Genomic DNA, 23,418 nt, shown 5'->3' with positions numbered 1-23,418 from the left:
CATTATTTAATTTTAAGACATATTCATTACCCCCCACCCAAAGAAACTTAATATTAATAAAGTTCTACAAAATTATTCCTATTAAAGAATGCCAACCAGGAAAGCAGGGTGCCCAGACTCCTTACCTCTCTATGTGCCTGAAAAACTCAGGTGTTTCTACAACCCAGTCTCTATAGGTTCATTTGCCAGAATGACTTAAATCTCAGGAAAACACATTTCTTGCATTTACTGGTTTATTATAAAGGATACAACTCCAAATAAAGAAATTCATAGGGCTGACTATTGGGGATGGGGTGGAGTAAGCCTCTGTGAGTGTGCCACCCTGTCGGCACCTTGATATGTTCACCAACTCAAAAGCTCTCTGAGCACCATTGTTTGTTTTAACAGAGGTCCCATTATATGAGCATGATTGATGAAATGATTTGTCAGTGGCAATGAACTTAATCTCCAGCCCATCCTGAAGGTCAAAGGGGAAAGAGTAGGGAGACCAAAAGTTTCAACCAGCTAAGCACATGGTTGGATGGGAGAGAGAGAAGAGAAAAAAGGGAGAGAGAGAAAGGAGATCAGAGTCCTTCTGGGGCACACCTCCAATGACTAGAACACCTCCCACTGAGCTAAAAGTCTCCATTATGTCCCAGTAGCTGGGGATTTGACCTTTAACACTTGGGCTTTTGACCCAAACGACAGCATTTCTGACCCAAACTACAGCATTTCTGAACTCTTTATTTTACTCCATGGACTAATATATGCTATTTTTATGCTAATCCTACAATGGAGCTTTGTAGTTTAAATTAAGAAGTGTGAGTCTTCCAATTTTGATCTTTTTTTTCAAGATTGTTTTGGCTATTCTGTGTTCTTTGCATTTTCATATGAATTTTAGTATAAGAAGCCAGCTGGTATTTTGATAGAGATTGTGTTGAATCTGTAGATCAACTTGAGGAATCTTACCATCTAACAATTTAAAATCTTCCAATCTAGGAACATGAGTTGTCCTTCCATTTTTAAAAGTTTTCTTTAATTCTCTCAATTATGTTTTAGTTTTTCAGTGGATAGTTTTATACTTATGTTGTTAAATTTATTCTTAAGTATTTTATTTTTTTGCTGTTATTTTACATGGACTCTTTTTTTTCCTTAATTTTTTTCTTCAGATTTTCCATTGCTAGTTTATGAAAATATAATTGTTTTTTGTATATTGACATTATATCCTGCAAGCTTGTTGATGATGACTCTGAATTTTAATACTAATCACCTGCTCCAAAGTAGTACTTTTTACCCATTCTTATTCCACTGCCTTGCTGTAATTATTTAAAAAAAATCATTCAGGAGTGAGGTTTTGTGATGTAAGTATGATAAAAATAAAAGTGGATAAAAGTTGTCAGAATCAAAATGGAGTCACTTGTGTCAAACCCTAACAAAAAGGGAATAGAGAGGTCATAAAGAAGGGGATCTCTCACACAGTGGCCTATGATAAAAACTGTTATGAGTACTCTGAAAACCACAACCTTGCATAAAGGCATTAAGATACCACATCCTTACACAAAGAATACTTTTGCAATGACATTTGCCCAACAATTTGTCAGCCTTGAGCTGACACTGCTCTTCTTATTAATCCTTGCTGAGGACAGTTGTTTCAGTGCAACTTATTAACCTTATTTTACCTTTCAAAAGCCTTGCCATTCTTTTCCTCTCTGGTATGCATATGGTTTGCCATTACTCCAAGTAAATTCATTTCTTTGTAGAGCCTCTTGCTCTGTTTTTTTTTTTTTTTTTTTTTTACTATTTTAAAGTTTTATTTTATTTTTGACTGACACAATTGTTGTAGATATTTATGGGATACCATGTGATATTTTGATACATATATACAACTGTGTAATGATCAAATTAGGGTAATTAGCATATCCATCACTTTAAACATTTAATCATTTCTTTGTGATGAGAGAAATTAAAAATTAAAATCCTCTCTTCTAGCTATTTTCAAATAGATGATATATTATCATTAACTATAATCACCCTATTATGCAATAACACATCAGAACTTGTTCTGTAACATTGTATCCATTGACCAATCTCTTCCCATCCTACTCCTATACCCTCCCCAGCCTTTAATAACCAATATTCTATTCTCAATTTCTATGAGATGAATGTTTTTATTTCACATGAGCTCATGCTGCATTTGTCTTTCTGTTCTTGGCTTATTTCTTTTAACACATTGTCTTCCAGGTTCATCCATGTTGAAATTGACAGCATATCATTATTTTTATAGATGAATAGCATTCCATTATAAAGTCCATTTTCTCATCCTCTGGAAATGCAGTCTATCTTCTTTATCCATTGATCCATTGAATAAATGTGAAATGCTTCATGAATTTGTGTGTCACCTATTCTTCTCTGTACCATTCCAATTTTAGTATGCATGTGTTCCTCTGCGAATATTAACATCCCAGACTAAGGGGTTGCAGTCTTTCCCTCTGCAGATGTCTGGCATTCTCCTTTGAATGTGAATTCTTTGCTTCACCTCCAAAGACATCTCACCCTGGGCCTTTCTCTTCAGCATTTCTCCAGTGTTTAAGCTCCATATTGCAGAAAGCTCAGTCCTTATCCCCGGTGCCAATACAATAACGAGGACATGGTTTTGAGAAAAAGGAAAAAGGTTTATTGCTTTGCTAGCAAAGGAGAAACACAGGGGACTCCTGTCCCAAAAGCTGTGATTCTTGCTCTGTTTTTTTAAATTAGTATTTTTGGGTTTATTTTTGTTTGTTTGTTTTTGTATCAGGGATTGAACCCAGGGGTGCTTAACCACTGAGCCACATCCCCAGCCCTTTTTATTTTTTTTATATAGGTACAGAATATTGCTAAGTTGCTTAGGGTCTTGCTAAGTTGCTAAGGCTGGCTTTGAACTTGTGATCCTCCTTCCTCAACCTCCCAAGTGGCTGGGATTACAGACATGTACCACTGTGCCCAGCTTCTGTTGTTATTTTTATATTAACAGGAGAAGCAGAGTTTAGAATATTGGTAAGAAAGTGGCCATGGAATTTAAGTCCACAAAAGGTAGACAAGAAAAGAAAAAGGGAAGATAGCTTAGGAAAAAATAGATTAATTACAGTTAACTTGTTCTTTGAACTCACTGGTTCCTTGAGCAAATAAACTAACAGAATAAAAGTTTGAAGTTAGAAAATAATATATCAGAATCATTATTCATCAGATTATTGAGAGGAAGGGCAGTTTGGGATAATGACAGACTCTGGTGAGACAGTAGATGACTGAGGTCATGTGAAGGAGAATGCCTTTGGAAATGAATTTTCTGAGGAATTGAGAGAGAAGGATTTTGAATGGGTTGTCTCCATTAATGTTGCAGTAGCACAGAATATTGGCAAAATTCTGAAAGCAAGAGGAAAGTATTCTAAAGTGACCAGAAGGTTGATAAGTGATATATGCTATTAGGAAGTGGCATAGATGAATAGTGTAGATTACTATTGTGAGAGTGGAAAAATGATCTAGATTTGGAATAGAGAGGAAAACACTCTCAATCTTCAAATACATTGAATGTGAGAGAATTCGGAGTTTCCACTTAGGGGTTTTCTTAAGAAGCAATAGTTTTCTAGGGCAGAGCCACATTGTTTGTTTGTTTTTAAGGCCAGGGATAATAAATAATCAATGAGGAAGTGAAGGACCTAGGAGAGTTTATTAAGTGGGAGTTCCAGAGGATTTAGGAAGATTCTGAGGTCCAGAGAATTTTGGTAACTAGAATGTAGATAATGTCTTTACAGTTTGTAAAACTTATTTCAAACTCTTACTAACTTTAAAATCACACAGCTACAAAGCAGAGGAGCTTTAAACTTAAACCTAGGTCTGTCTGATTCTAACCAATATCACAGCATATTGCAGGGAATCATACTATAGCTTGAATATCCTTGTTCCCAGTACAATATATATTATCTAAGATTATCTGCTTTTGAATTTTCCATCTTCAAAGATAAAACATTAGAGGATGCTAAAATACATTTTTCAAGTTTTTTCAAAGACTTGTTCTTATACAAAAGCATATCATTATGACAGAGTAATTTGCAAATTATTTCATGTTTGCATAGTATTTAAGTATCATTTCTTATAGAATTCTGTAAGTCTGATACCTTATATTATCCCCATTACTTATTCTATAAGATGTAAGTGTTATATTGGAAACCTTAATGATTACTACATCTCTTGAGGCTATTTTGAACAAATTACTGTGGTAGATTTTCTTTTGATCAAATATAATACAGTCATAAAGATGATGTCTCCTTGTTTTTCAGAACTTTGCCAAGAAATATTTTTTACACTAGGGTTATTATTAGATAGTGTTTGGGATGATTTGATCTGCTAATACACTTAGTTTACTACTTTTCCTCTTTGGGGGGATGATGTAGGCTAGGGTATGCAACCTTGAATTGACTGGCAAGTAAAACTGAATGAACTGATACTTTCTGTGAAGCTAAATGTTATTGATAACAACTTTTAATTCCTGACAAGTATGTTGATTTATTCCTATAAATTTAATACATGTGTTAATATATTGTTATATCGAATCACTTTAGTAAAATATAACTACTATTAGGTGAATTACCTTTTTGTGACTATATTGTGTGGCCTTTTTCCCTCCCTTTAGCACTTTTCTGACTTATTCAGCAGTCATTAATTATCTTGTTGTGTACAGCTTATCCCCAAACTTAGTGGCTTAAAAACAACAATAAATGCTTTTCTCATTGTTTCTGTAAGTTAGGAACTTAGGAACAATTTAATTGGATGTTTTGGCCTGGGGTCTCTCATGAGAATGCATAAGATTGGGAACCTCTGAAAGGGCTATAATCAGAATTTTAGCATAGTCTGTGGTCATCTGACACTTGACAGGGGATCTGCTTTCATGGTGGCTCATTCACCTTGGCTGACAAGTTGGTGCTGGCTCTTGACAGGAAGCTTCAGTACCTATCCACATGGGCCTTCTTCATAAGGTTGTTTGAGAGTTCTTAGGATATGGTGTTATTGATAGAGTTCCTTCACAGAGTGAGCCATCTAAGAGACTATGTGAAAAGGACAATGTCTGATGTCTTTGTCTTTTTGACCTAGCTTTGGAAGTCACACACTTGGACGTGCAGTACTCTACTAGTTACAAAGGCCAGTTCTGATTAAATGATTCAATTTGTTGCAGACTGAAAGAGTGTGAAAAAAAAAGGAGGCAAGGATCATTGAGGCCATCTTAGACACTGGCTACCACAAATGGATTTATCTGAGTTTTAGGAAAATGAAAATATGTATATCCATAGTAAATTTAAAAAGTCACATTTTAGGAGATTGATTGGATTTTTTATTTTTATGGGCATGTTTAAAGAGATAATTTAATGCTATCTTTAATATTCTAAGCAACTGTTACAGGTAAAAAACATGTGGTTCTTTTTCAGATTATTTAAAATATGTGACAGTATGCATGGAGGTACTTATTCTAATAACAGTGCAAACTTGGACTCTGGAGTTAACTCAGTGAAAATTATTCAAACAGAAATGAACAAGGAGAAATCATGGAACTGTAGCAATAATAAGCAAAAACCTCAATCAAACATGTTTATAGCAAATGAAGCTTTTTCATCTTCTGAAATTGGAGATGACATACTAAAAGTACCATCATTTTCACTTGCATCCCAACCTCATAATATTCAAGGTGATTTCTTGCTTTTTCATTTGGTTTTATAAAAATACAAATTAATCTACATTTTGTAGCATAGAGAAAATACAAAATTATAGTATATTTAAGTGGGTTATCTATGTGCAATTTCTGCCTTTCTTTATTATGTTGCATTATTTTTTGGCTGTGTTCTAATATTTTTGCCTATGTTCTCAAAAAAAAGTTGTGTAAGTTTTATTGAAGCAATTTTTTTTGTAGAAAAAATTTAAAAATATTCATCTATGATTTTTTTTAGGGGTAACCAGAAGTGGTATAGGTTCCTTGAAGGCTGTCACAGAAATTCGTATCCTTTAAATTATTTTACAACATATTTGATATTGTGAAATCACATTATTAAAATATTGTTTCATTGTGTTCCTGTGCATTTGTTTTGGTTACAAAGAAAAAATGAAAAGTGTATCTTTTGAGTCATGTAAGAGATATATGTGTATGATAGTGCTATTCCAAGAGTGGTCTGTGTTCTGGTGCCAGCTTGAATTGTATGTACCAGTAGAAGACAAGGTAAATACAGAAATCAGATTTGTATTGTTGGCAGAACTCTGGTCAGCTTTACTTACACATAGATACAGATAATATCTTATGTTTTGGATAAGATCAACCATAGTGGATTAAACTGAGTAGGGGAAATGGAAAGAAATGGACTTTTTGTTAATTGGGTACATTTTTACAAATCTAACATTTTTGAAAGAACCTAGTTTATACATATAATCCAACTTCATGTTTGGCCATTTCTAGTGCAAATATTTTGGGTGTATTCTGATGGCAATATCTTCTTTGCCTCTTAATACCCTGTGCATGTCAATTTTATTACAACTTACCAGCTGTTTATGTGTTTCCTCAAGACTTAAGACTTAAGAACTCCTTGAAAGCAAGGGTTGTGCTTTATCTACTTTCCCATCTCCAGATACATTTAAAGGCAGATAAAGTAAAGCACATAAGTAAGAAACCTTGTAGGCAGAAAAGTAGCCATGAGCAAGGGGGAGGGTAAAAAATTGTTTGGAAATAACAAGCATTCCAGTTTGATTAAAGATATAAAAGAAATAGGAAATAATCCTGGATAGGTATCTTAGGATCAGATCATTTAATGCCATAAATACCAACGTAAAGAATATTTTATGTTTTTGTTTTTAAACTCCTCCTTAACTCTATTGTTATATAATTAACAGGTAAAAACTGTATATATTTGAAGTATGCAATGATGTTTTATTATTATTTTACAGTCTGAAAATGATTACCATAATCAATATTTCTGTCACCTTATGTATTTGCCTTTTGGTATATGGGGTAAGAATACTTAGGATCTGTTCTCTTAGCATTTTGTTTTTATTTTTTTATTTAAAAAAATTTTTTTGGAGATAAAGTCTTGCTATGTTACCCATGCTGGTCTTGAACCCCTAGGCTCAAGCAGTCCTCCTGCCTTAGCCTTTCAAGTATCTGGGACTATAGCTACATGCCATCATGATCTTGTTTTGTTTTTTAATATTTATTTTTTAGTTGAAGTTGGACACAATACCTTTACTTCATTTATTTATTTTTGTGTGGTGCTGAGGATTGAACCCAGGGCCTCACACGTGCTAGGTGAGCGCTCTACTGCTGAGCCACAATCCTAGCCCCATGCCCTTGTTTTTATTTTTAATAAATTTATTAAACAATGAGGATAAACCATGTAAGATTTTTGAGCAGTCAAGCTAACTCATCTAAACTATGCTTTATGGAATTAGTGACTCACAGCTGAGGAATGTTGTAGAATTCACAAAAGTTATGGTTTGGTTAGCAAAACAAAAAGTGAATTCCAGATATTGGGAAATCTAGGCAATAGTGACTCTAGTCCCAAGTACTCAGAAGATCATTTGAGGCAATTCTGAAGTATGATTAGAAAATATTTTCCTGAATACTTATGAAAAGTTGTATCCAATGCAGATAACTAAATTGGGTTAAAATGGGGGAAGGCCGACATGATATTAAACTTCAGACGTAGTCAGTCTTTAGCACTGCTCTTCAGCACCATGTCTCAATCCTGCTGCACTTCTCTCTTGTGATCTAAATAAAATGGAACATAGGAAATAGATTAGTAAAAAGCATGTTTAAAGATAGTTAAACAAATAACTATTTGTATAACTGGACTTTCCATAGTATGGCACTACCTTCTTAAGACTTTTAGAGATTTTCATGCTATATATTAGCTTAAGTGGTTCTGTAGTTTAGGTATCTTTGTTAGTTAAGACTACTATGTATACTTCTGTTCATTGATTTATTGTCAAAAAATTTCATTTGCTATAAAACTGAAGTACTATGGTTTATTGTTTCTGAGTGTGTACAGTAGAAGACTGAAGGCTATTCCTGATAATTTGAGTTTGTGGATTACTTGGACACAATATATTTGCTGATTCTTTTCCAATATTTTACAGTATTTGAATACTCAGGACAGTAAGTTTTGTCAGATTGATCCTGTCACAGTACTCTTGTCATTTTCAGTTCTAGAGACAGTTTTACCCTTTATAACATATAATTATAGTGCCGCTACTTAGTTTGTTAAAAATTTTTTTTGAGTGTTGATAATGATGATAAATGATGTTAGTGATTGAGTTTTTTCATGAGCTGGGAAACTGATTCTGCACCTACTCTGAATCAAAGATTCATTTTTGTTAATATAAATTGATGTATAACTATCTAATGAGAGAAAAACAGTATGATACCTACTTCTGGGCTTGTTATGAATAAATATTTTAGGAGAAAAGACATATCTTGAAGGAAAAATGAGATTCCTTCAAAATCTGATGGATTGACAAATTCAAAATTTCATTTTTATTTTGGAATATATATTCTAACATGCATAACAGAAAGTAAAATGAAAATTTCTAAATTAATGGCTTGACTTAATGCAATCATATATTAACTGAGTTACTGTGTGTCAGGCATTGTTCTAGGTATTTGGGATATATCAGTTAAGAAAATAGACAGTAAATCCTTGTCTTTGGAGAGTTAACCTTGGGATAAGGGTGGGGAAGAAGATAGATCTGAACAATTATAATAGTATATAAATAAGTCATATAGTATTTTAAAAGGCAATGAGTACTATGGAAAAAGAAAAATGTAGAGCAGGGTAAAGGAGGGTTTAATTGGGACTGCTGGATTTGAGGATTCAGGATGTAGAATTAAATAGAATAGTTAGGATAGGGCATCATGAGAAGGTACAATTTAAGCAATTAAAGGAGGTGAAATAGCCAAAGAAATTTGGAAGGAAGAATAATCTAGGCAGGGGGAAGGCTTCATGGAAGGTATATGACTGATGTTTTCAAAGAACGTCAGTATAGGTGGAGGAGAGGAATGGGAGTGGGGGCCAGTAGTAGAACATGGAATCAGAGAAATAAAGGCTAAATCAGGTGCAGGAAGGAGCAGTAGTAGGGTGACAAGACTACATAGCTGTCCACATCAAGAGAAAGATGGGTTTTTAGCAGAGTCATATAATCTGAGCTTTAAAAGGATCACTAGAACAATCCATGAATTCTTATGTATCTTCTTAAAAACATACTGCTTACATAATTTTATGTTTGAGTTTTCAGATATATTATCTGTCATATCATCTATTAGAGTATAAAGTCTCTATGGTAGGAACTCATTTTCTTCTTTATTTACAGTTTTCTAAATTGAATAATGCATCATGCTTATAGTGTTTAATAAATGTAGTTAACTAATAGTGATTCAGAATAAGAAGAGTGCTGTAAAATCTCTTTCAAGCTTGCAATAGATTCTCGCCTTGGAGAGATGTTTATTCTTTAATCTATTAATTTTAAAAACATTTTCATGGGCTGGGCGCAGTGGCACATGCCTGTAATCCCAGCAATTTAGGAGGCTGAGGCAGGAGGATCATGAGTTCAAAGCCAGCCTCAGCAAAAGTGAGGAGCTAAGCAATTCAGTAAGACCCTGTCTCTAAATAAAATACAAAAATAGGGATGGGGATGTGGTTCAGTGGTCAAGTGACCCTGAGTTCAATCCCTAGTACCAACAAGAAAAAAACTTTTTCAGGGGATGATTTAAAGAATGATTTAAATTCTTCCTGAGGAGCCAGCATGCTGATAATTCAGTTATAATTATCAGAAACAAAGGGTTTCATTTCAGGGTTAGGTGACCAGAAATAAGACATTATCTAATGAAGCATAATCAACAATCAATAATTAGTGAAATTTGAAATATTAAAGAAGTAAAAATAAAGTAGCCTCGTCAAAGTGTACTGTGGAAAAGATAAACTAGAAGCAAAGTTCTGATAGACTTAATCTCTGTATATTTGCATCTCTTCCATCATATTTAACTTTCAAGTTATAAGCCTTATGTAATCTCTTATTTCCCCATAGGGACTTCATAAGTTCTTTGTAAAACAGAGTGGGAGTGGAGACTCTAATAAAAATTGTTAATTTCTTTCTTAAGAAAATAGAAATGTGAAAGCCTCATTATTAAATGCTGTTGGAGTCAATATCAGTTTAACTGAAGTTTAAAATCAAATCAGATGTAACCTGTTTTTAAATTTCTGAAATATTTGACTCCTTAATGTTATTCAAAGCGGCAAAATTTAGAAGTATTTTCAAAGAATTCCCATATTTCAACTATATACAGTCCAAAGCCTTTGATGATGTAAGTATCTTATAATTATTTACTTATCTTCCTCTTCTCATCAGGTTATATGCTCTCTAAGGAGAGAGACTAGATCACATTTTGGTTCCCAGTGCCACATTCAGTGACTAGTACATTATAGAAGCTCAGAAAATGTTTGTTAGATACATATATACAATTCTCACAGGTAGATTAATTTGTAATTGTTAGATTTATGAGAATTTCTCTAGAAGATAAAGGAATGATTTTTTTCTATGTCTAGCATATCACTTTGACAAATAAAAGAGATTAAATATTAATAGTATTATTTTTGATGGTGGAGGTTCTGGAGCAAGGTTACAGTTTTAATAATTGAATGTTTATATTATTATTCCTTAGCGTCTTCCTAAGACATATTTTCTAACAAGTTGAGAATGTGTGTGAAAATTTTGATGTTACATAATTGATTAAATTTTATTTTTTAGCTTCTTTATACAGATAGAAATTTTGTAATTTGTGCTCCAACTGGTTCTGGAAAAACTGTAATGTTCGAACTAGCTATAACAAGATTGTTAATGGAAGTACCATTGCCATGGTTGAACATTAAAATTGTTTACAGTAAGTATATATTGTAAGAATAGTGATTAATTATAATAAAAGCTCAGTAAAGCAAAAATGAAGTAAATTCAGCTCAGTCATAGGCATTATTATTTGGTTTCCCATACATTTTTAAAGAAACTGATTTTATTTATTTATTTGTGTTGCTGGCGGTCAAACCCAGGGCTGTATGTATGCCAGGCAAGCATTCTATCACTGAGCTATGCTCCCAGCTCTAATAAATTCTCCTTCTAGGTTTTTTTTTTTTTGGTGGTGCTGGGTATTGAACCTGAAGTCTTGTACTGCTAAACAAACACTACCATTGACCTATACATCCAGCCCTCCATATATTTTTAATAGGTATATTACAATTGGTTTTGTCTGTTCCATTAAATTCAAAACACATTTTCTCAGAGTTATAAATAAAAAGTAATATTTGAATTGAGGATTTTAACTTCACATGCTTGTTTTTTAAAGGTCAGTTAAAATGAACAAAATAAACATTTATAATTCTAGAAATTTACATAGATGCCTCTGCTCTCCTGTTCTGGGTATGTATTTTTTAAAATTTCCTCAAAGTAGTATATATACATGGTTTAAAAACACAAATATTACAAAAAGCCTTATAATGAAAAGCACTAATGTTCTGCACTCAGCACCCCCCCACCTCTCTCTCCACTCTTGGCTATAAGTTCCTGAGTAATTATATTTATTTATCTTTAGTTCTTTTTGGTGATTACCTTTTTATCTCTAAATGATATACCTAAATTACTAACTTTTAATTCGTCAATATTAGTACCTAGATATATACTTTTGTCCTAATTTTCTTAACTAAAATTTGCGAAAATAATTTTAAAATTGCATTTATATTAAAAAATGTATCATTATAGTGGCACCAATAAAATCCCTATGTAGTCAGCGTTTTGATGACTGGAAAGAAAAATTTGGACCAATTGGATTGAATTGTAAAGAACTCACTGGAGATACAGCTATAGATGACCTATTTGAGATTCAGCATGCCCATATTATTATGACAACTCCAGTAGGTATTATTTATCCTTTATTATTTCCTTGGTTTATTAGAAAATGTCTGTTTCTTTTCATAAGAAGTTCAAAGAAAATACAAAGTAGAAGCATATATTTGCAAAGTAAAAAAGTAATAGTATTCAAGGTACAAAAAAATTACCTACAAAAACATAAGTAAAAGACAAATGGCCAATAGGAAAAATGGACAAAGAATATCCAATTTGTTATTGTTGATAATTTATAATCATATTTATTCCTCTTATTTTTTTGCCCAAGTATTATGTATTATAGAGGGAGTACCTTGGTAGAGTTTAAAAGTATGTAATCAGACAGTGAATTTAAATGTTGTGTGGTTAAATTTAATAAAAGAATTGAAGGCCTAGTTTTAAAACACTGACCAAACTATCAAAATTCAAATTTTTAATCTTTAAATCTTTTTCAGAATACTTTTAATGTATCAATCAAACCTTTACCTGTCATTTGTATTATGTCATGGTAAAATTTTTGTTGATGTCCTAAACACTACTTATTATAATTCCTTATCACATTAAACTACTTGCACTTTTTCTGTAGGAGAAATGGGATAGCTTGACTAGGAAATGGAGAGACAACTCTTTGGTTCAACTGGTGCGACTATTTCTCATTGATGAGGTATTGAACACATTATTCACTTTCAGAGATAGCATAAAAAGATGTTTAGAAAGAAGACAACTTCAATGTTTGTTTAATTGCTTCTAGGGGAAATTGCTGGAAAGTGCCCATTTTCTCAAGGAAAAATTTTAATTTCATTGTACATTTTAGTTTATTAAATAGATTGTAGTCTTACAGCTAATGATTCTTTCTTGATTTCTTGTATAGGTACATGTTGTAAAAGATGAATATCGTGGTCCAACTCTTGAAGTTGTAGTCAGCAGAATGAAAACTATACAGTCTTTATCTCAGCCTTTAGAAAATACTAGCACTTTTATCCCAATGAGATTTGTAGCTGTGTCTGCAACAATTCCAAATGCTGAGGATGTAAGTTAGAATTTCAATATACCATCAGGGTTTTTGTTTTATGACTGGTGAAATGTTTAGTTATTTTGATCTTAGAGAACAGTGAGGGTTTTTTTTTTTTACCAGTCACTTATGTTGTAGAAATTTATGGTTAGATTTCTCAGATACAAAAATATGGTCGTTCAAGTTTAATATTTTTAATAGAAGGCTGTTGTTAGCTAGTATCTAAAAGTCTTAATTTTATGGATTTCATCCACCTGTCATAACTTGACTAATAACATGGTCATTATAGCCAGCTGTCTCTAATTGTATAGAAAAGTATAGTAGAAATAAAAATAATTGCTGAGATGATTATCACTCTCCTCCCAATTCTATATGCCTAGCATTGCAGTAAGCCAAAATGATTGATGCAAAAGTGAGAACATATGGAACTTGTCCTTGAGGAGGATCTCATGGTTAATGGTAGAATGACATGTAAAGAAATAGTTACATGGAGTATTATACTTCCTATAATGAATATACAACTTAATTTGTATGTGGAGGGGTACTAGAGCTTGAACTCCCGGGGCTCTACCACTGAACTACATTTTGACATGCTGAAATTTGTGTATCCTTTTAAAATTTATTATTTGAGACAGGATCTCCATAGGTTGCTGTGGCTGTCCTTGAATTTGTAGTTCTATTACTTCAGCCCCCTGAATGGCTGGGATTACAGGTGTGTACCACTGTGTCCAGCCTTTTTCTTTAATTTTTAGGCAAACTTCTTGAGAAATGATAGTTTCACTCTACTTTCTTACTCCTGTTTACTTGTCAGCCTACTATAATGTAGCTTTTTTTCTCCAACACTTCTTAGAAAAAATACCTCCTGTATTTGCTCTTCCAATGGAAAATTTTGTCTTTATCCTTAAATTGACACAGTTAATAATTTTCTTATTCATGAAATGAAAACTTGATTTGTTCATATTCAAAAATAATATATAAAAATTTAAAGTTTATAAAAACAGTAAAACTAATACCCAGACTTTGTCCTTTCAAACGTTTACATGTGCATCAGTCTGTTTTCCATTGTTATAACAAAATACCTGAGGCTTGGTAATATGTTTTTTTTTAAGGAGGTTTATTTAGTTTACAGTTTTGGAGTCTGAAAGTCCAAGATTGGGTGACCTCATCTGTTCATCCTGGTGAGGGCCCTACTGGCTACGTCATAACATGGTGGACAGTATCATGGCAGGAGTATGCCTGAGAGGGAAAAATCCCATGCAATCCAGAGAGATTCTAGAGTCAGACTCACTCTTTTTTTAACGACCCACTCTCATGAGAACTTGCTTACTTTGGGAAATCAGCATTAATTCCTTCCAAGAACGTTGGCCCCAGTAACCTAACCACCTTTTACTAGGTCCCACCTCTTAAAAGATTCCATCACCTCAGTACTATACTACACTGGGGAACAGGCATTCCAACAAAGGAAATTTTGAGACACACTCTCTAACCATATTCAGACTATAGTAACATGAAATTATAATATTATAGTTTTTTGATCTACATTTTCATTTTACCTACAAATATTTCCATGTTTATTTATCTAACATCATAATAATGGAAGATTAAATTATTTCCATTTTTCTATTATAAACAATCCTGCAATTTGAAAACATCCATAATTATTTTTAGGATGAATTCTAGAGTTAAATAATTGAGTCAAAGGATGCAGAACTTTTAAGGATACACTGCCTTCCGTGTTACGTTCATTTATTTTAGCTGCCATTTCTCTGAATCCTGCCAGCTGTCATTTTCCTATATCCTAACAGTGTGTAATATAATAATAAAATTGTTATTTTTATTTAATTTTGAATATTAAATATTTCTCAAATTTATTATTTAATATATCTTATTTTAAGTTTTTTTCTTCTTTGATTTTTACTGTAGTAAATATTTAAAATACATTTATCAACAACTTTTAAACTTTTGTTTTTTGTTACTTGCCAGGTCATGCCCTTTATCCTTTTTTCACACTGGGAAACTTTTACTTATTGATTTGTAAGCAATAATTATATAAATATAAATACCCTCTAATTCTTGAAACTTTCTTCTATTTTGTGGTAGTTACCAATTCTGATTGCTATTTCTCTGTCCCTTTCTTCTGGTCCTCTTCCTCAATTTCCCCATATGTTAAAGTCTTTATCCTTGATCCTCTGCTCCTCTCAGAATGTAAATTCTTGTGTGATCTTATTCCTACTCATGATAACCTTGAGAATATTTCAGTATTCCTTCCTGTGCAACAAGAAACTTTCTCCTGTCAAAGTAGTGGTCAGTTTCATAGCAGGGCATGGAGCCTGATTACTAACCAGATTAAGCAAAGATAAGGATAGCTTAACACAGCTCTGTAAACTAATTACTGATTCTTGCATTGAGCCTGAAATATGCTTTTGGCTCTGCTTTCTCTCAAGTGTTTATGTTTTGATTAAAAATTATCAACTCTTGCCAAAGCAATTTTAATTTTACTTTAGATTCTCATGAAGGAAAATAAAATAATTAGAAAATTACCTGCCAGGCGCAGTGGCGCATGCCTATAATCCCAGTGGCTCTGGAGGCTGAGGCAGGAGTATCCAGAGTTCAATGCCAGCCTCAGCAAAATCAAGGAGTTAAGCAACTCTGTAAGACCCTGTCTCTAAATAAAATACAAAATAGGGCTTGGGACATGACTCAGTTGTTGAGTGCCTCTGAGTTCAATCCCTGGTTACCCCCCACCAAAAAAAAAAAAAAAAAAAAAAACCAGAAATACTGCTATTAGCAATATTTACCAATAGCATTTACCAGTTTATCAACAGAGTAATATCAATGGAATATGTAATACTGAAAAAGACTATCTGATTCAGTACTTTTATACCTTGACTTTAAAGTAATCTAAAATTGGGGGGTTTAGGCCATAAAACTTGACTAGAAAAAATGCTTAATGTACATTTTTTTGTTTTTTCAAGATTGCAGAATGGATTTCAGATGGTGAAAGACCTGCTGTATGTCTGAAAATGGATGAAAGCCATAGACCTGTGAAACTTCGGAAAGTGGTCCTGGGATTTCCCTGCAGTAGTAACCAAACTGAATTTAAGTTTGATTTAACCCTCAACTACAAAATTCCCAGTGTTATACAAACATACTCTGATCAGAAGCCCACACTTGTGGTATGGATTGTTGGTTGATTATCTTTTAGTGTGATGTTCGCTTTTAACATGATTAATATAGAAATTATTAATGTATTTTCAGTTTTGTGCAACTAGGAAAGGTGTGCAACAGGCTGCTTCTGTTCTTGTGAAAGATGCTAAATTTATTATGACTGTGGAACAGAAACAAAGGTAAATTTTTTTGGTTTTTTCCTTGGAAGTAGAAGGACTTTTAGGATCACTTAGATGAAATGAGAAAAGTGGGTTTATCCCTTACCTTGATCAAGTTACTTGACAAAGCCTCAGGTTTCTCATCTGTATCATAAGAATAATAGTAATTTTGAGGATTGCGATAACAACTCTTTAGTGTAGATGTGATTCTATCTTTATTTCATAACTGAATTTGTTGAAAGATAAGGTTATCCATATTGCTGTCTTCATTTTTTCATCCACTTTGAATCCAGTATCTTTTGTTATCTTTCACTAAAAACCTTGCCAAGTAATTTCTCATGAATCTCTTAACATATTTGATCTACCTTATTTTAACACACTGGATTCTGCTCTTCCATGATCATCTTCTACCAGTTTTCTTCTTGCTTTACCGGCCACTGATTCTCAATCAATTCAATTCTCAGTCAATTCAATTACTTTACCTCTTAACATTCCTGCGTTAACATAGGATCTTTGGGGGGACATCTTATATCCAAACCATAATACTACCCAGTTCTTAAATTTTGACATTGTAGAGGGGTCTGACTGAGGCTCATTTTTTCCCCCCAATCTTTATCATTTATTATTTTTATTTGGACAGCATATATACATAAGTACAAAAGATCTACTGATAGAATCCTCTTTGATAATTTCATTTGATTTACAAAAATGGGATAGCAAAATAACTTAGGTCATTAATACTGTACAAAAATAAAACTGTTTAAACAATTGTAGAAATCAACATTTTACAGTGTTACATACATTCATCTGTTTGGAAAGAACATCTCTTTCTACCCAAAGTGATGAGTACTATGCCAAATCTGTCTGCAAACCAGCAAAGCTAATTTGTTTCTGCAGTTATAACTACCAGATATGATTCTCAAAAGATGCATGATATGGAGCTTAAAACTCCATATCATGTCAGTCTCCCATCAAAAATCTTTATAATAGCTCTGTCTTGTTATTAATATAAAATCCTAAATCCTTAATATGGTTTGCAGTACTCTATATAATGTGATGCCTAACTATTTTTCAGACTCATCTTGACCCATGTTTTTTTTCTATACTCATATCAAGCCATATAAGACTCTCTATTCTGTGAATATATTAAACTGCTATAGCCAGGGCTGTCAGGCATCATGTTTTCTTTTCTTGGTATTGTTTTACCTAACTCCTACTTATTCTTTAGGTCATATCATTAATATCAGTTTTCTATAATCTTCAGTTTCCCTTTATTCACTTTTATAAGTACCCTGTACTTTTTTCATAGCACTTATTATAATTGTAATAAATATCCTTTTATTCAATTGTTATTAAAACATTTGTTTAACTTAGATTATAACCTTCTTGAGGAAAGGGGGACTTTATGTTCAACATATTTACCCCTGAATCTTGGCAGGTCTTAGTGGAGTACTAGCACTTGATTACTACTTAATGAATATTAGCTTCTTATTATTAATTATGGATTTTGGGTCAGATCAGCTTCCAAATTACCAGTCTATTCCTTTGCCACTACATTCCATCCTTTCTATTTTTCCCTAATCCCTGCACAGATTATTAGTTTTGTTTCAGGTAATCATTTTCTTAAACAGAAGCATATGCAGTATCTAAATTCCTTTATCATTTCCCACTTTTGCCTAGCTACTCAAGGAAAATTTCTCTTTCAACTCTTGTTTTTCTTCATTCTTTGTCCCTCATTTTTTTTTCTTTCTTTATCTCTTTTTAAATTCTTGTGGTTTTTTTGTCAATAAAATACTGGTATTAGAACTAGCATGAAGGTAGAAACGCAGATTTGAATAACAGTACCACTTTTTCTAGTTGTTAGAAATTAGGCTACAGAAATTAGGTTACAGAAATTAGATTCAATTTATTCCTTCCTTCCTTCTTTTTCTTTCTTCTTCTTTTTTTTTTTTTTTTTTTTCTGTTGGTGCTGTGAATCAAACCCAGGGCCTCACTTTATGCTAGGCAAATGCACTACCACCAAGCTCAATCCTCAGCCTATCAGCTTCAATTTCTTAATTAAGTTTCAACATATGGGAATCAATTTTCTTATCATTTTACTCTGATAATTAAATTAAGCAACATTTCTGTAATACCTGTGTATTATAGAAAAATAGTTTAGGTTTAATAGTATATTGCCCTTTCCACTTGACTTCTCTTCAGTCCATTGTGAATTCTTTTGAAAAAATCACAAGTATTATAAAATAATGTTTCTTTCTTTCTTTTTTTTTTTTTCACTTTTGGGAGCACTTTTTTATTCTCAAAATGCTCATTCTATCTAACCGAGTTTATTTTTATTTTTTTTTAATTTTTATTGTTGGTTGTTCAAAACATTACATATTTCTTGACATATCATATTTCACACTTTGATTCAAGTGGGTTATGAACTCCCATTTTTACCCCATATACAGATTGCAGAATCACATCGGTTACACATCCACTGATTTACATACTGCCATACTAGTGTCTGTTGTATTCTGCTGCCTTTCCTATCCTCTACTATCCCCCCTCCCCTCTCCTCCCCTCCCATCTTCTCTCTCTACCCCATCTACTGTAATTCATTTCTCCCCCCCCTTTTTTTTCCCTTTCCCCTCACTTCCTCTTGTATGTAATTTTGTATAACCCTGAGGGTCTCCTTCCATTTCCATGCAATTTCCCTTCTCTCTCCCTTTCCCTCCCACCTCTCATCCCTGTTTAATGTTAATTTCTTACTTTCATGTCTGCAACAAGGAAATGGAAAAACACCAGTTTGGGGGAATCTTAGACATGTTCAAAAATCAAGCCTACCAACCTCCAGAATCTTTGAAAGTACAAGAATTGCTTTTTAAATTATTAAGAAACTTTATTAACTTCTGTTTTAATGTTTTCCTGGTTTTCTTTACATGACATATCTCAGAGCACAATAAAAAACAATTTTTTTATTTCAGTCTTTTTGGTTTACTTATTGGTAATATAGCAGAATTTTAAAACTTGTTATTTCTTACAAATATATTTTAGGCAAATTATGAATATAGACTTTCATATTCTGATCCATGAATATAATAAATATTTATAATGTTCCCCCCCCCCCGTGGGTTTGAAAGGGAACTGTAGTGTTTTAGCTAATAAATTAGGGACTTCTAAATATGAATGTTATGTAGTCTATTCTGTTTAAAGATAGTTTTTAGATAATATTATGAAAACTCTTTTATATTTGTAAGTTTCAAAATATTTAAGAAACTTTTAGAATTTTCTGATGTTAATAGGAATAACTCAACAATTTTATGATATTTTAAAATAGGTTACAGAAGTATGCATATTCCATAAGAGATTCAAAACTGAGAGGTAGGTTTAGAGATAATTTTTGAATAACATTTTCAAATATAGATAAAATGAGTCAATTGATGAAATATTAACAGTAACTGACAGGTGTCATATTTTTATTATAGATATCCTAATACATGGTGTTGCTTATCATCATGCTGGCATGGAACTGTCAGATAGAAAAGTAGTTGAAAGAGCTTTTACTACTGGAGATCTACCAGTTCTTTGTAAGTAGAATGTGTTTCTTACCCATATTATAAATTATTTTGAAAAATTATTTTTAAGAGAAAAAGGTAAAATCTTAAATATTATGATTTATTTCTGCTTTTCTTTTAAGAAGCTAAAATTATGTAACTACCTATGTTTGTGCATGCTGTGGTAACAATGTTTTTAGTTTTTTTATCATGTTATTGAATGAAGTACAATTTGAGAAGTAAAAGCTTAATAATTTTTTGGTTTTAGCATGTGTTATTAGTTTAGATTAAAATTTTATTATTTTCTTCCTCTTTGAAATTTTTTTGTGAATGAGTCTTATTGCATTTATAGCGATGTCTTTTATAAGAAAATGTCTTCCTGGAGTGAAAAAAATTGTAAGGCTTGAGATTAATAATCCTTAATCTGATGCAGTTACTACCAGTACTTTAGCTATGGGAGTAAACTTGCCTGCTCACCTAGTAGTTATAAAATCTACAATGCATTATGCTGGAGGGATGTTTGAAGAATACAGTGAAACAGATATTCTACAAATGATCGGTAGAGCTGGTCGTCCTCAAGTAAGTAACAGTAATTTTACTTTTCATAACTTGTATTAGAGACATGGCAAAATAAAAACTGTTTTGTGTATTTTTTAGTAGCTTTTCATAATTAAAGTTGAAAGTTATGTAACTCAGAAAATCTACTTTAATGAAGGAATAGAATTAAAACAACCCTCACTAACTGGGATATATCAGACCTCTCCTCAAACTCCCACGGTTTCTCAGTTTCCATTGGTTAATGAAGGGATGGATGTATGAATGAATATACTGTTGAAGGATTTTTGGTTTTGAGTTTTGGGGGTTCTGTTTTGTTTTATTCTGAATCTAGGGATGTTTTTAGCATTTGGGATGAGTAAGTTTTTCATTGTATAGGGTTGTCATGTGCATTATAGAACATTCCTGGGTTCTGACACTAAATTCCAGTAGTGTCCCCAGGTGTTGTAACAATTAAAAGTCAGCTTATATACATTTCAGAACTTACCCTATTCTGACAAATACTTGATTGAAGAAGTCATTCATATAGGTTACTAAGGCAACATTCAGGAAGAATATCTTTTCAAAGAATGTAAAAATATTAAGTTATACATATTTATAATTATGTAGGATAAATTAGATCATGTGTAAACTACATCAAATCTTAAAACTTTTACCTAGCTGGGCACGGTGGCGCACACCTGTAAACCCAGCAGCTCGGGAGGCTGAGGCAGGAGGATCCAGCCTCAGCAAAAGCAAGGTGCTAAGTAACTCAGTGAGACTCTTTTTCTCTAAATAAAGTACAAAATAGGACTGGGAATATGGCTCAGTGGTTGAGTGCCCTGAGTTTAATCCTTGGTACCCCGCCACAAAAAACAAAAAAAAACAAACTTTTACCTAGTTACTGAAGTTTGCTTTGATTTTAACATTGCCAAAATTTTGTTACATTGAAACTAAAGTGGCATTTACATTCATACTCTTGGAAGGTTTTAAAATTAAATTTAACATTTAAATTCAGAAGCATTTTTTAGGCCTTTTGACTTGTTATTTAAGACAAAGGGGTAAGAAACTCTTTAATATAAAATTTAAAGTCTTGAAGTATTAAAATGACTGGTGCAGGTCTGAGGCTTTGGCTCAATGGTAGAGTGCTTGCTTAACACGGTGCGTGCAGCACTGGGTTCAATCCTCAGCACTGCATAAAGAAATAAAAGCATTCTTGTCCATCTACAACTACAAAGAGAGAGAGAGAGAGAGAGAGAGAGAGAGAGAGAGAGAAAATAAAAGGACTGGTGCCACAATATGTCCTTCTTTACTGAATTTACCTATGTGATGTTTGTTTATTTCTAGTTTGACTCTACAGCTACAGCAGTTATTATGACTCGGTTAAATACAAGAGAGAAGTACATTCAAATGTTAGCTTGTAGTGACACTGTAGAAAGCAGGTAATACAGAAAAATTCCAAAAAAGATAATAATACTAATACAAGTATTTTCTTTTAATATATTAAAAGGAAATTTTTAGTTTTAAGGCTATTTTTCAGAAAATTTTTAATAATTTAATTAGAATGTTTGTGTTATTTTAAGAAATTTAATAGTTTTTTTAAAAAAGATAATAGAATAATTTTACTCATTGATGTTTATTAAAAGCATATGGTAACATGTATCCTTGTTATAAAAGGCCTACCTTGTAGTAAGTTCTTACTAATTATCGTTATAATTTACATACTAAATTATATACATTTATAATTACTAATTTGTAGTAAGTGGAAATATTTTTATATCTTTAAAATTTTAATTTATAATAATAATAAGAGAGATAATCTGGGACTTTCTAGTAGAGTATTTGATATATTTTTTTCTTGGGGAAAATAGAATATTTTCTCCCCCCACCACCACACATATACACTTTCTTAAGTAATAGTTTGCCTTCTAGACCAATGAAGTAAAGAGAAATGTAAAAATTTTTAAGAGTTGAACTGACTTAAGGTTTTCTTACAGTTTTTGAAATTAAATTGTCTTTCATGAATTATTAATGTAGCAATGAGTATATTATATATTATTAAAGTTTAAAAAGTAAGAGTTATAGTACTGAAATAAATATTAGTAATGCAGAGGTGTTTTTTCCCCCCATTAGTTTGCACAGACATCTTATTGAACATTTAAATGCAGAGATAGTATTGCATACCATCACAGATGTGAATGTTGCTTTGGAATGGATACGATCAACTTTGCTTTATATCAGAGCCTTGAAAAACCCATCTCATTATGGTTTGTTACTTTGACCTAGAAAAGTAGTACTTTTTAAAATCCTGCTGTGACTCTGTTTAGACTAATAAGTTACTGAATAGACTCCAGAAACTAAAAGGTAATAAAAGGTAACAGCATCATAAATATGTTTAGAAGCAAAAGTAGAAAAAAGTGAGAAAACTTTTATCTGTTTTACTTCTAGTCTTTTAATAAGCTTTGAAATCAATGCCTTTAAAAACAGATATAGTAGAAAAATTCAATTCTAGTAGAAATAGCAAAAATGCCTAAAGTAATTTAAAATAAGTTACAGGTTTTTTTTCTGTACTTAGTGTTTAGCTATTTTCTTATTCTGAATTTGTGACTGGTTTTCAATTTTCATAGCTATAGCAGTGTTTGAGAATGCCATATTCCTTCTATTTCTTCAGCCTTACCTTAAGGGTGTATAGTTGTATATTTTTAAAAATATTATGTGTGAATAATGATATGCTTTAATTTGTATTTTTTCCTTCTCATGATCACTTTATTTTTGTAGTTATTTTTTAAATTTAAATACATATATATTGCAGTTCCTTTTTATATTGAGTTATTACTAATATACAATAAAATGTACAAATCTTTAATATCAATGTCAGTGAAATTTTACATGTGTACACACACACACACAAAACCACTGCCCAGATCAAGATACAAAGAATTTCCCAGAGGTTCCCTCATGCTGATTTGGTTAGTATCTACACACCCAGAAGTAAATACTGTTCTTTCACCATAGGTTAGTTAGTTTTGTCTATTCTTGAACTTCATATCAATGTAGGCATATGTGTGTATACGTATGTATGGTATTTACTCTTTTT

At 32.2% G+C, this 23,418-nt stretch overlaps 1 protein-coding gene across 1 annotated transcript in view; it reads left to right on the top strand.

The window, feature by feature from the left end:
• The window catches only part of Hfm1 (helicase for meiosis 1), an 89,774-nt gene that overhangs the window by 9,714 nt on the left and 56,642 nt on the right, over positions 1 to 23,418 (top strand). The window contains exons 4-17 of the mRNA XM_027935208.2: positions 5,436 to 5,692; positions 5,952 to 5,999; positions 10,275 to 10,345; positions 10,789 to 10,921; positions 11,791 to 11,942; positions 12,500 to 12,577; positions 12,785 to 12,943; positions 15,901 to 16,101; positions 16,184 to 16,272; positions 19,571 to 19,614; positions 19,719 to 19,820; positions 20,221 to 20,366; positions 21,669 to 21,763; positions 22,455 to 22,588. Of these exons, the coding sequence (XP_027791009.2) occupies positions 5,436 to 5,692; positions 5,952 to 5,999; positions 10,275 to 10,345; positions 10,789 to 10,921; positions 11,791 to 11,942; positions 12,500 to 12,577; positions 12,785 to 12,943; positions 15,901 to 16,101; positions 16,184 to 16,272; positions 19,571 to 19,614; positions 19,719 to 19,820; positions 20,221 to 20,366; positions 21,669 to 21,763; positions 22,455 to 22,588 (1,709 nt within the window). The remainder of the gene's footprint in view (positions 1 to 5,435; positions 5,693 to 5,951; positions 6,000 to 10,274; positions 10,346 to 10,788; positions 10,922 to 11,790; positions 11,943 to 12,499; positions 12,578 to 12,784; positions 12,944 to 15,900; positions 16,102 to 16,183; positions 16,273 to 19,570; positions 19,615 to 19,718; positions 19,821 to 20,220; positions 20,367 to 21,668; positions 21,764 to 22,454; positions 22,589 to 23,418) is intronic.

Source organism: Marmota flaviventris, chromosome 10 (genome assembly GCF_047511675.1).
Source record: "Marmota flaviventris isolate mMarFla1 chromosome 10, mMarFla1.hap1, whole genome shotgun sequence".
In the NCBI taxonomy this organism is placed as follows: domain Eukaryota; kingdom Metazoa; phylum Chordata; class Mammalia; order Rodentia; family Sciuridae; genus Marmota; species Marmota flaviventris.
The sequence above is the reverse complement of the archived record's forward strand: the minus strand, read 5'-3'. Positions and strand labels throughout refer to the sequence as shown.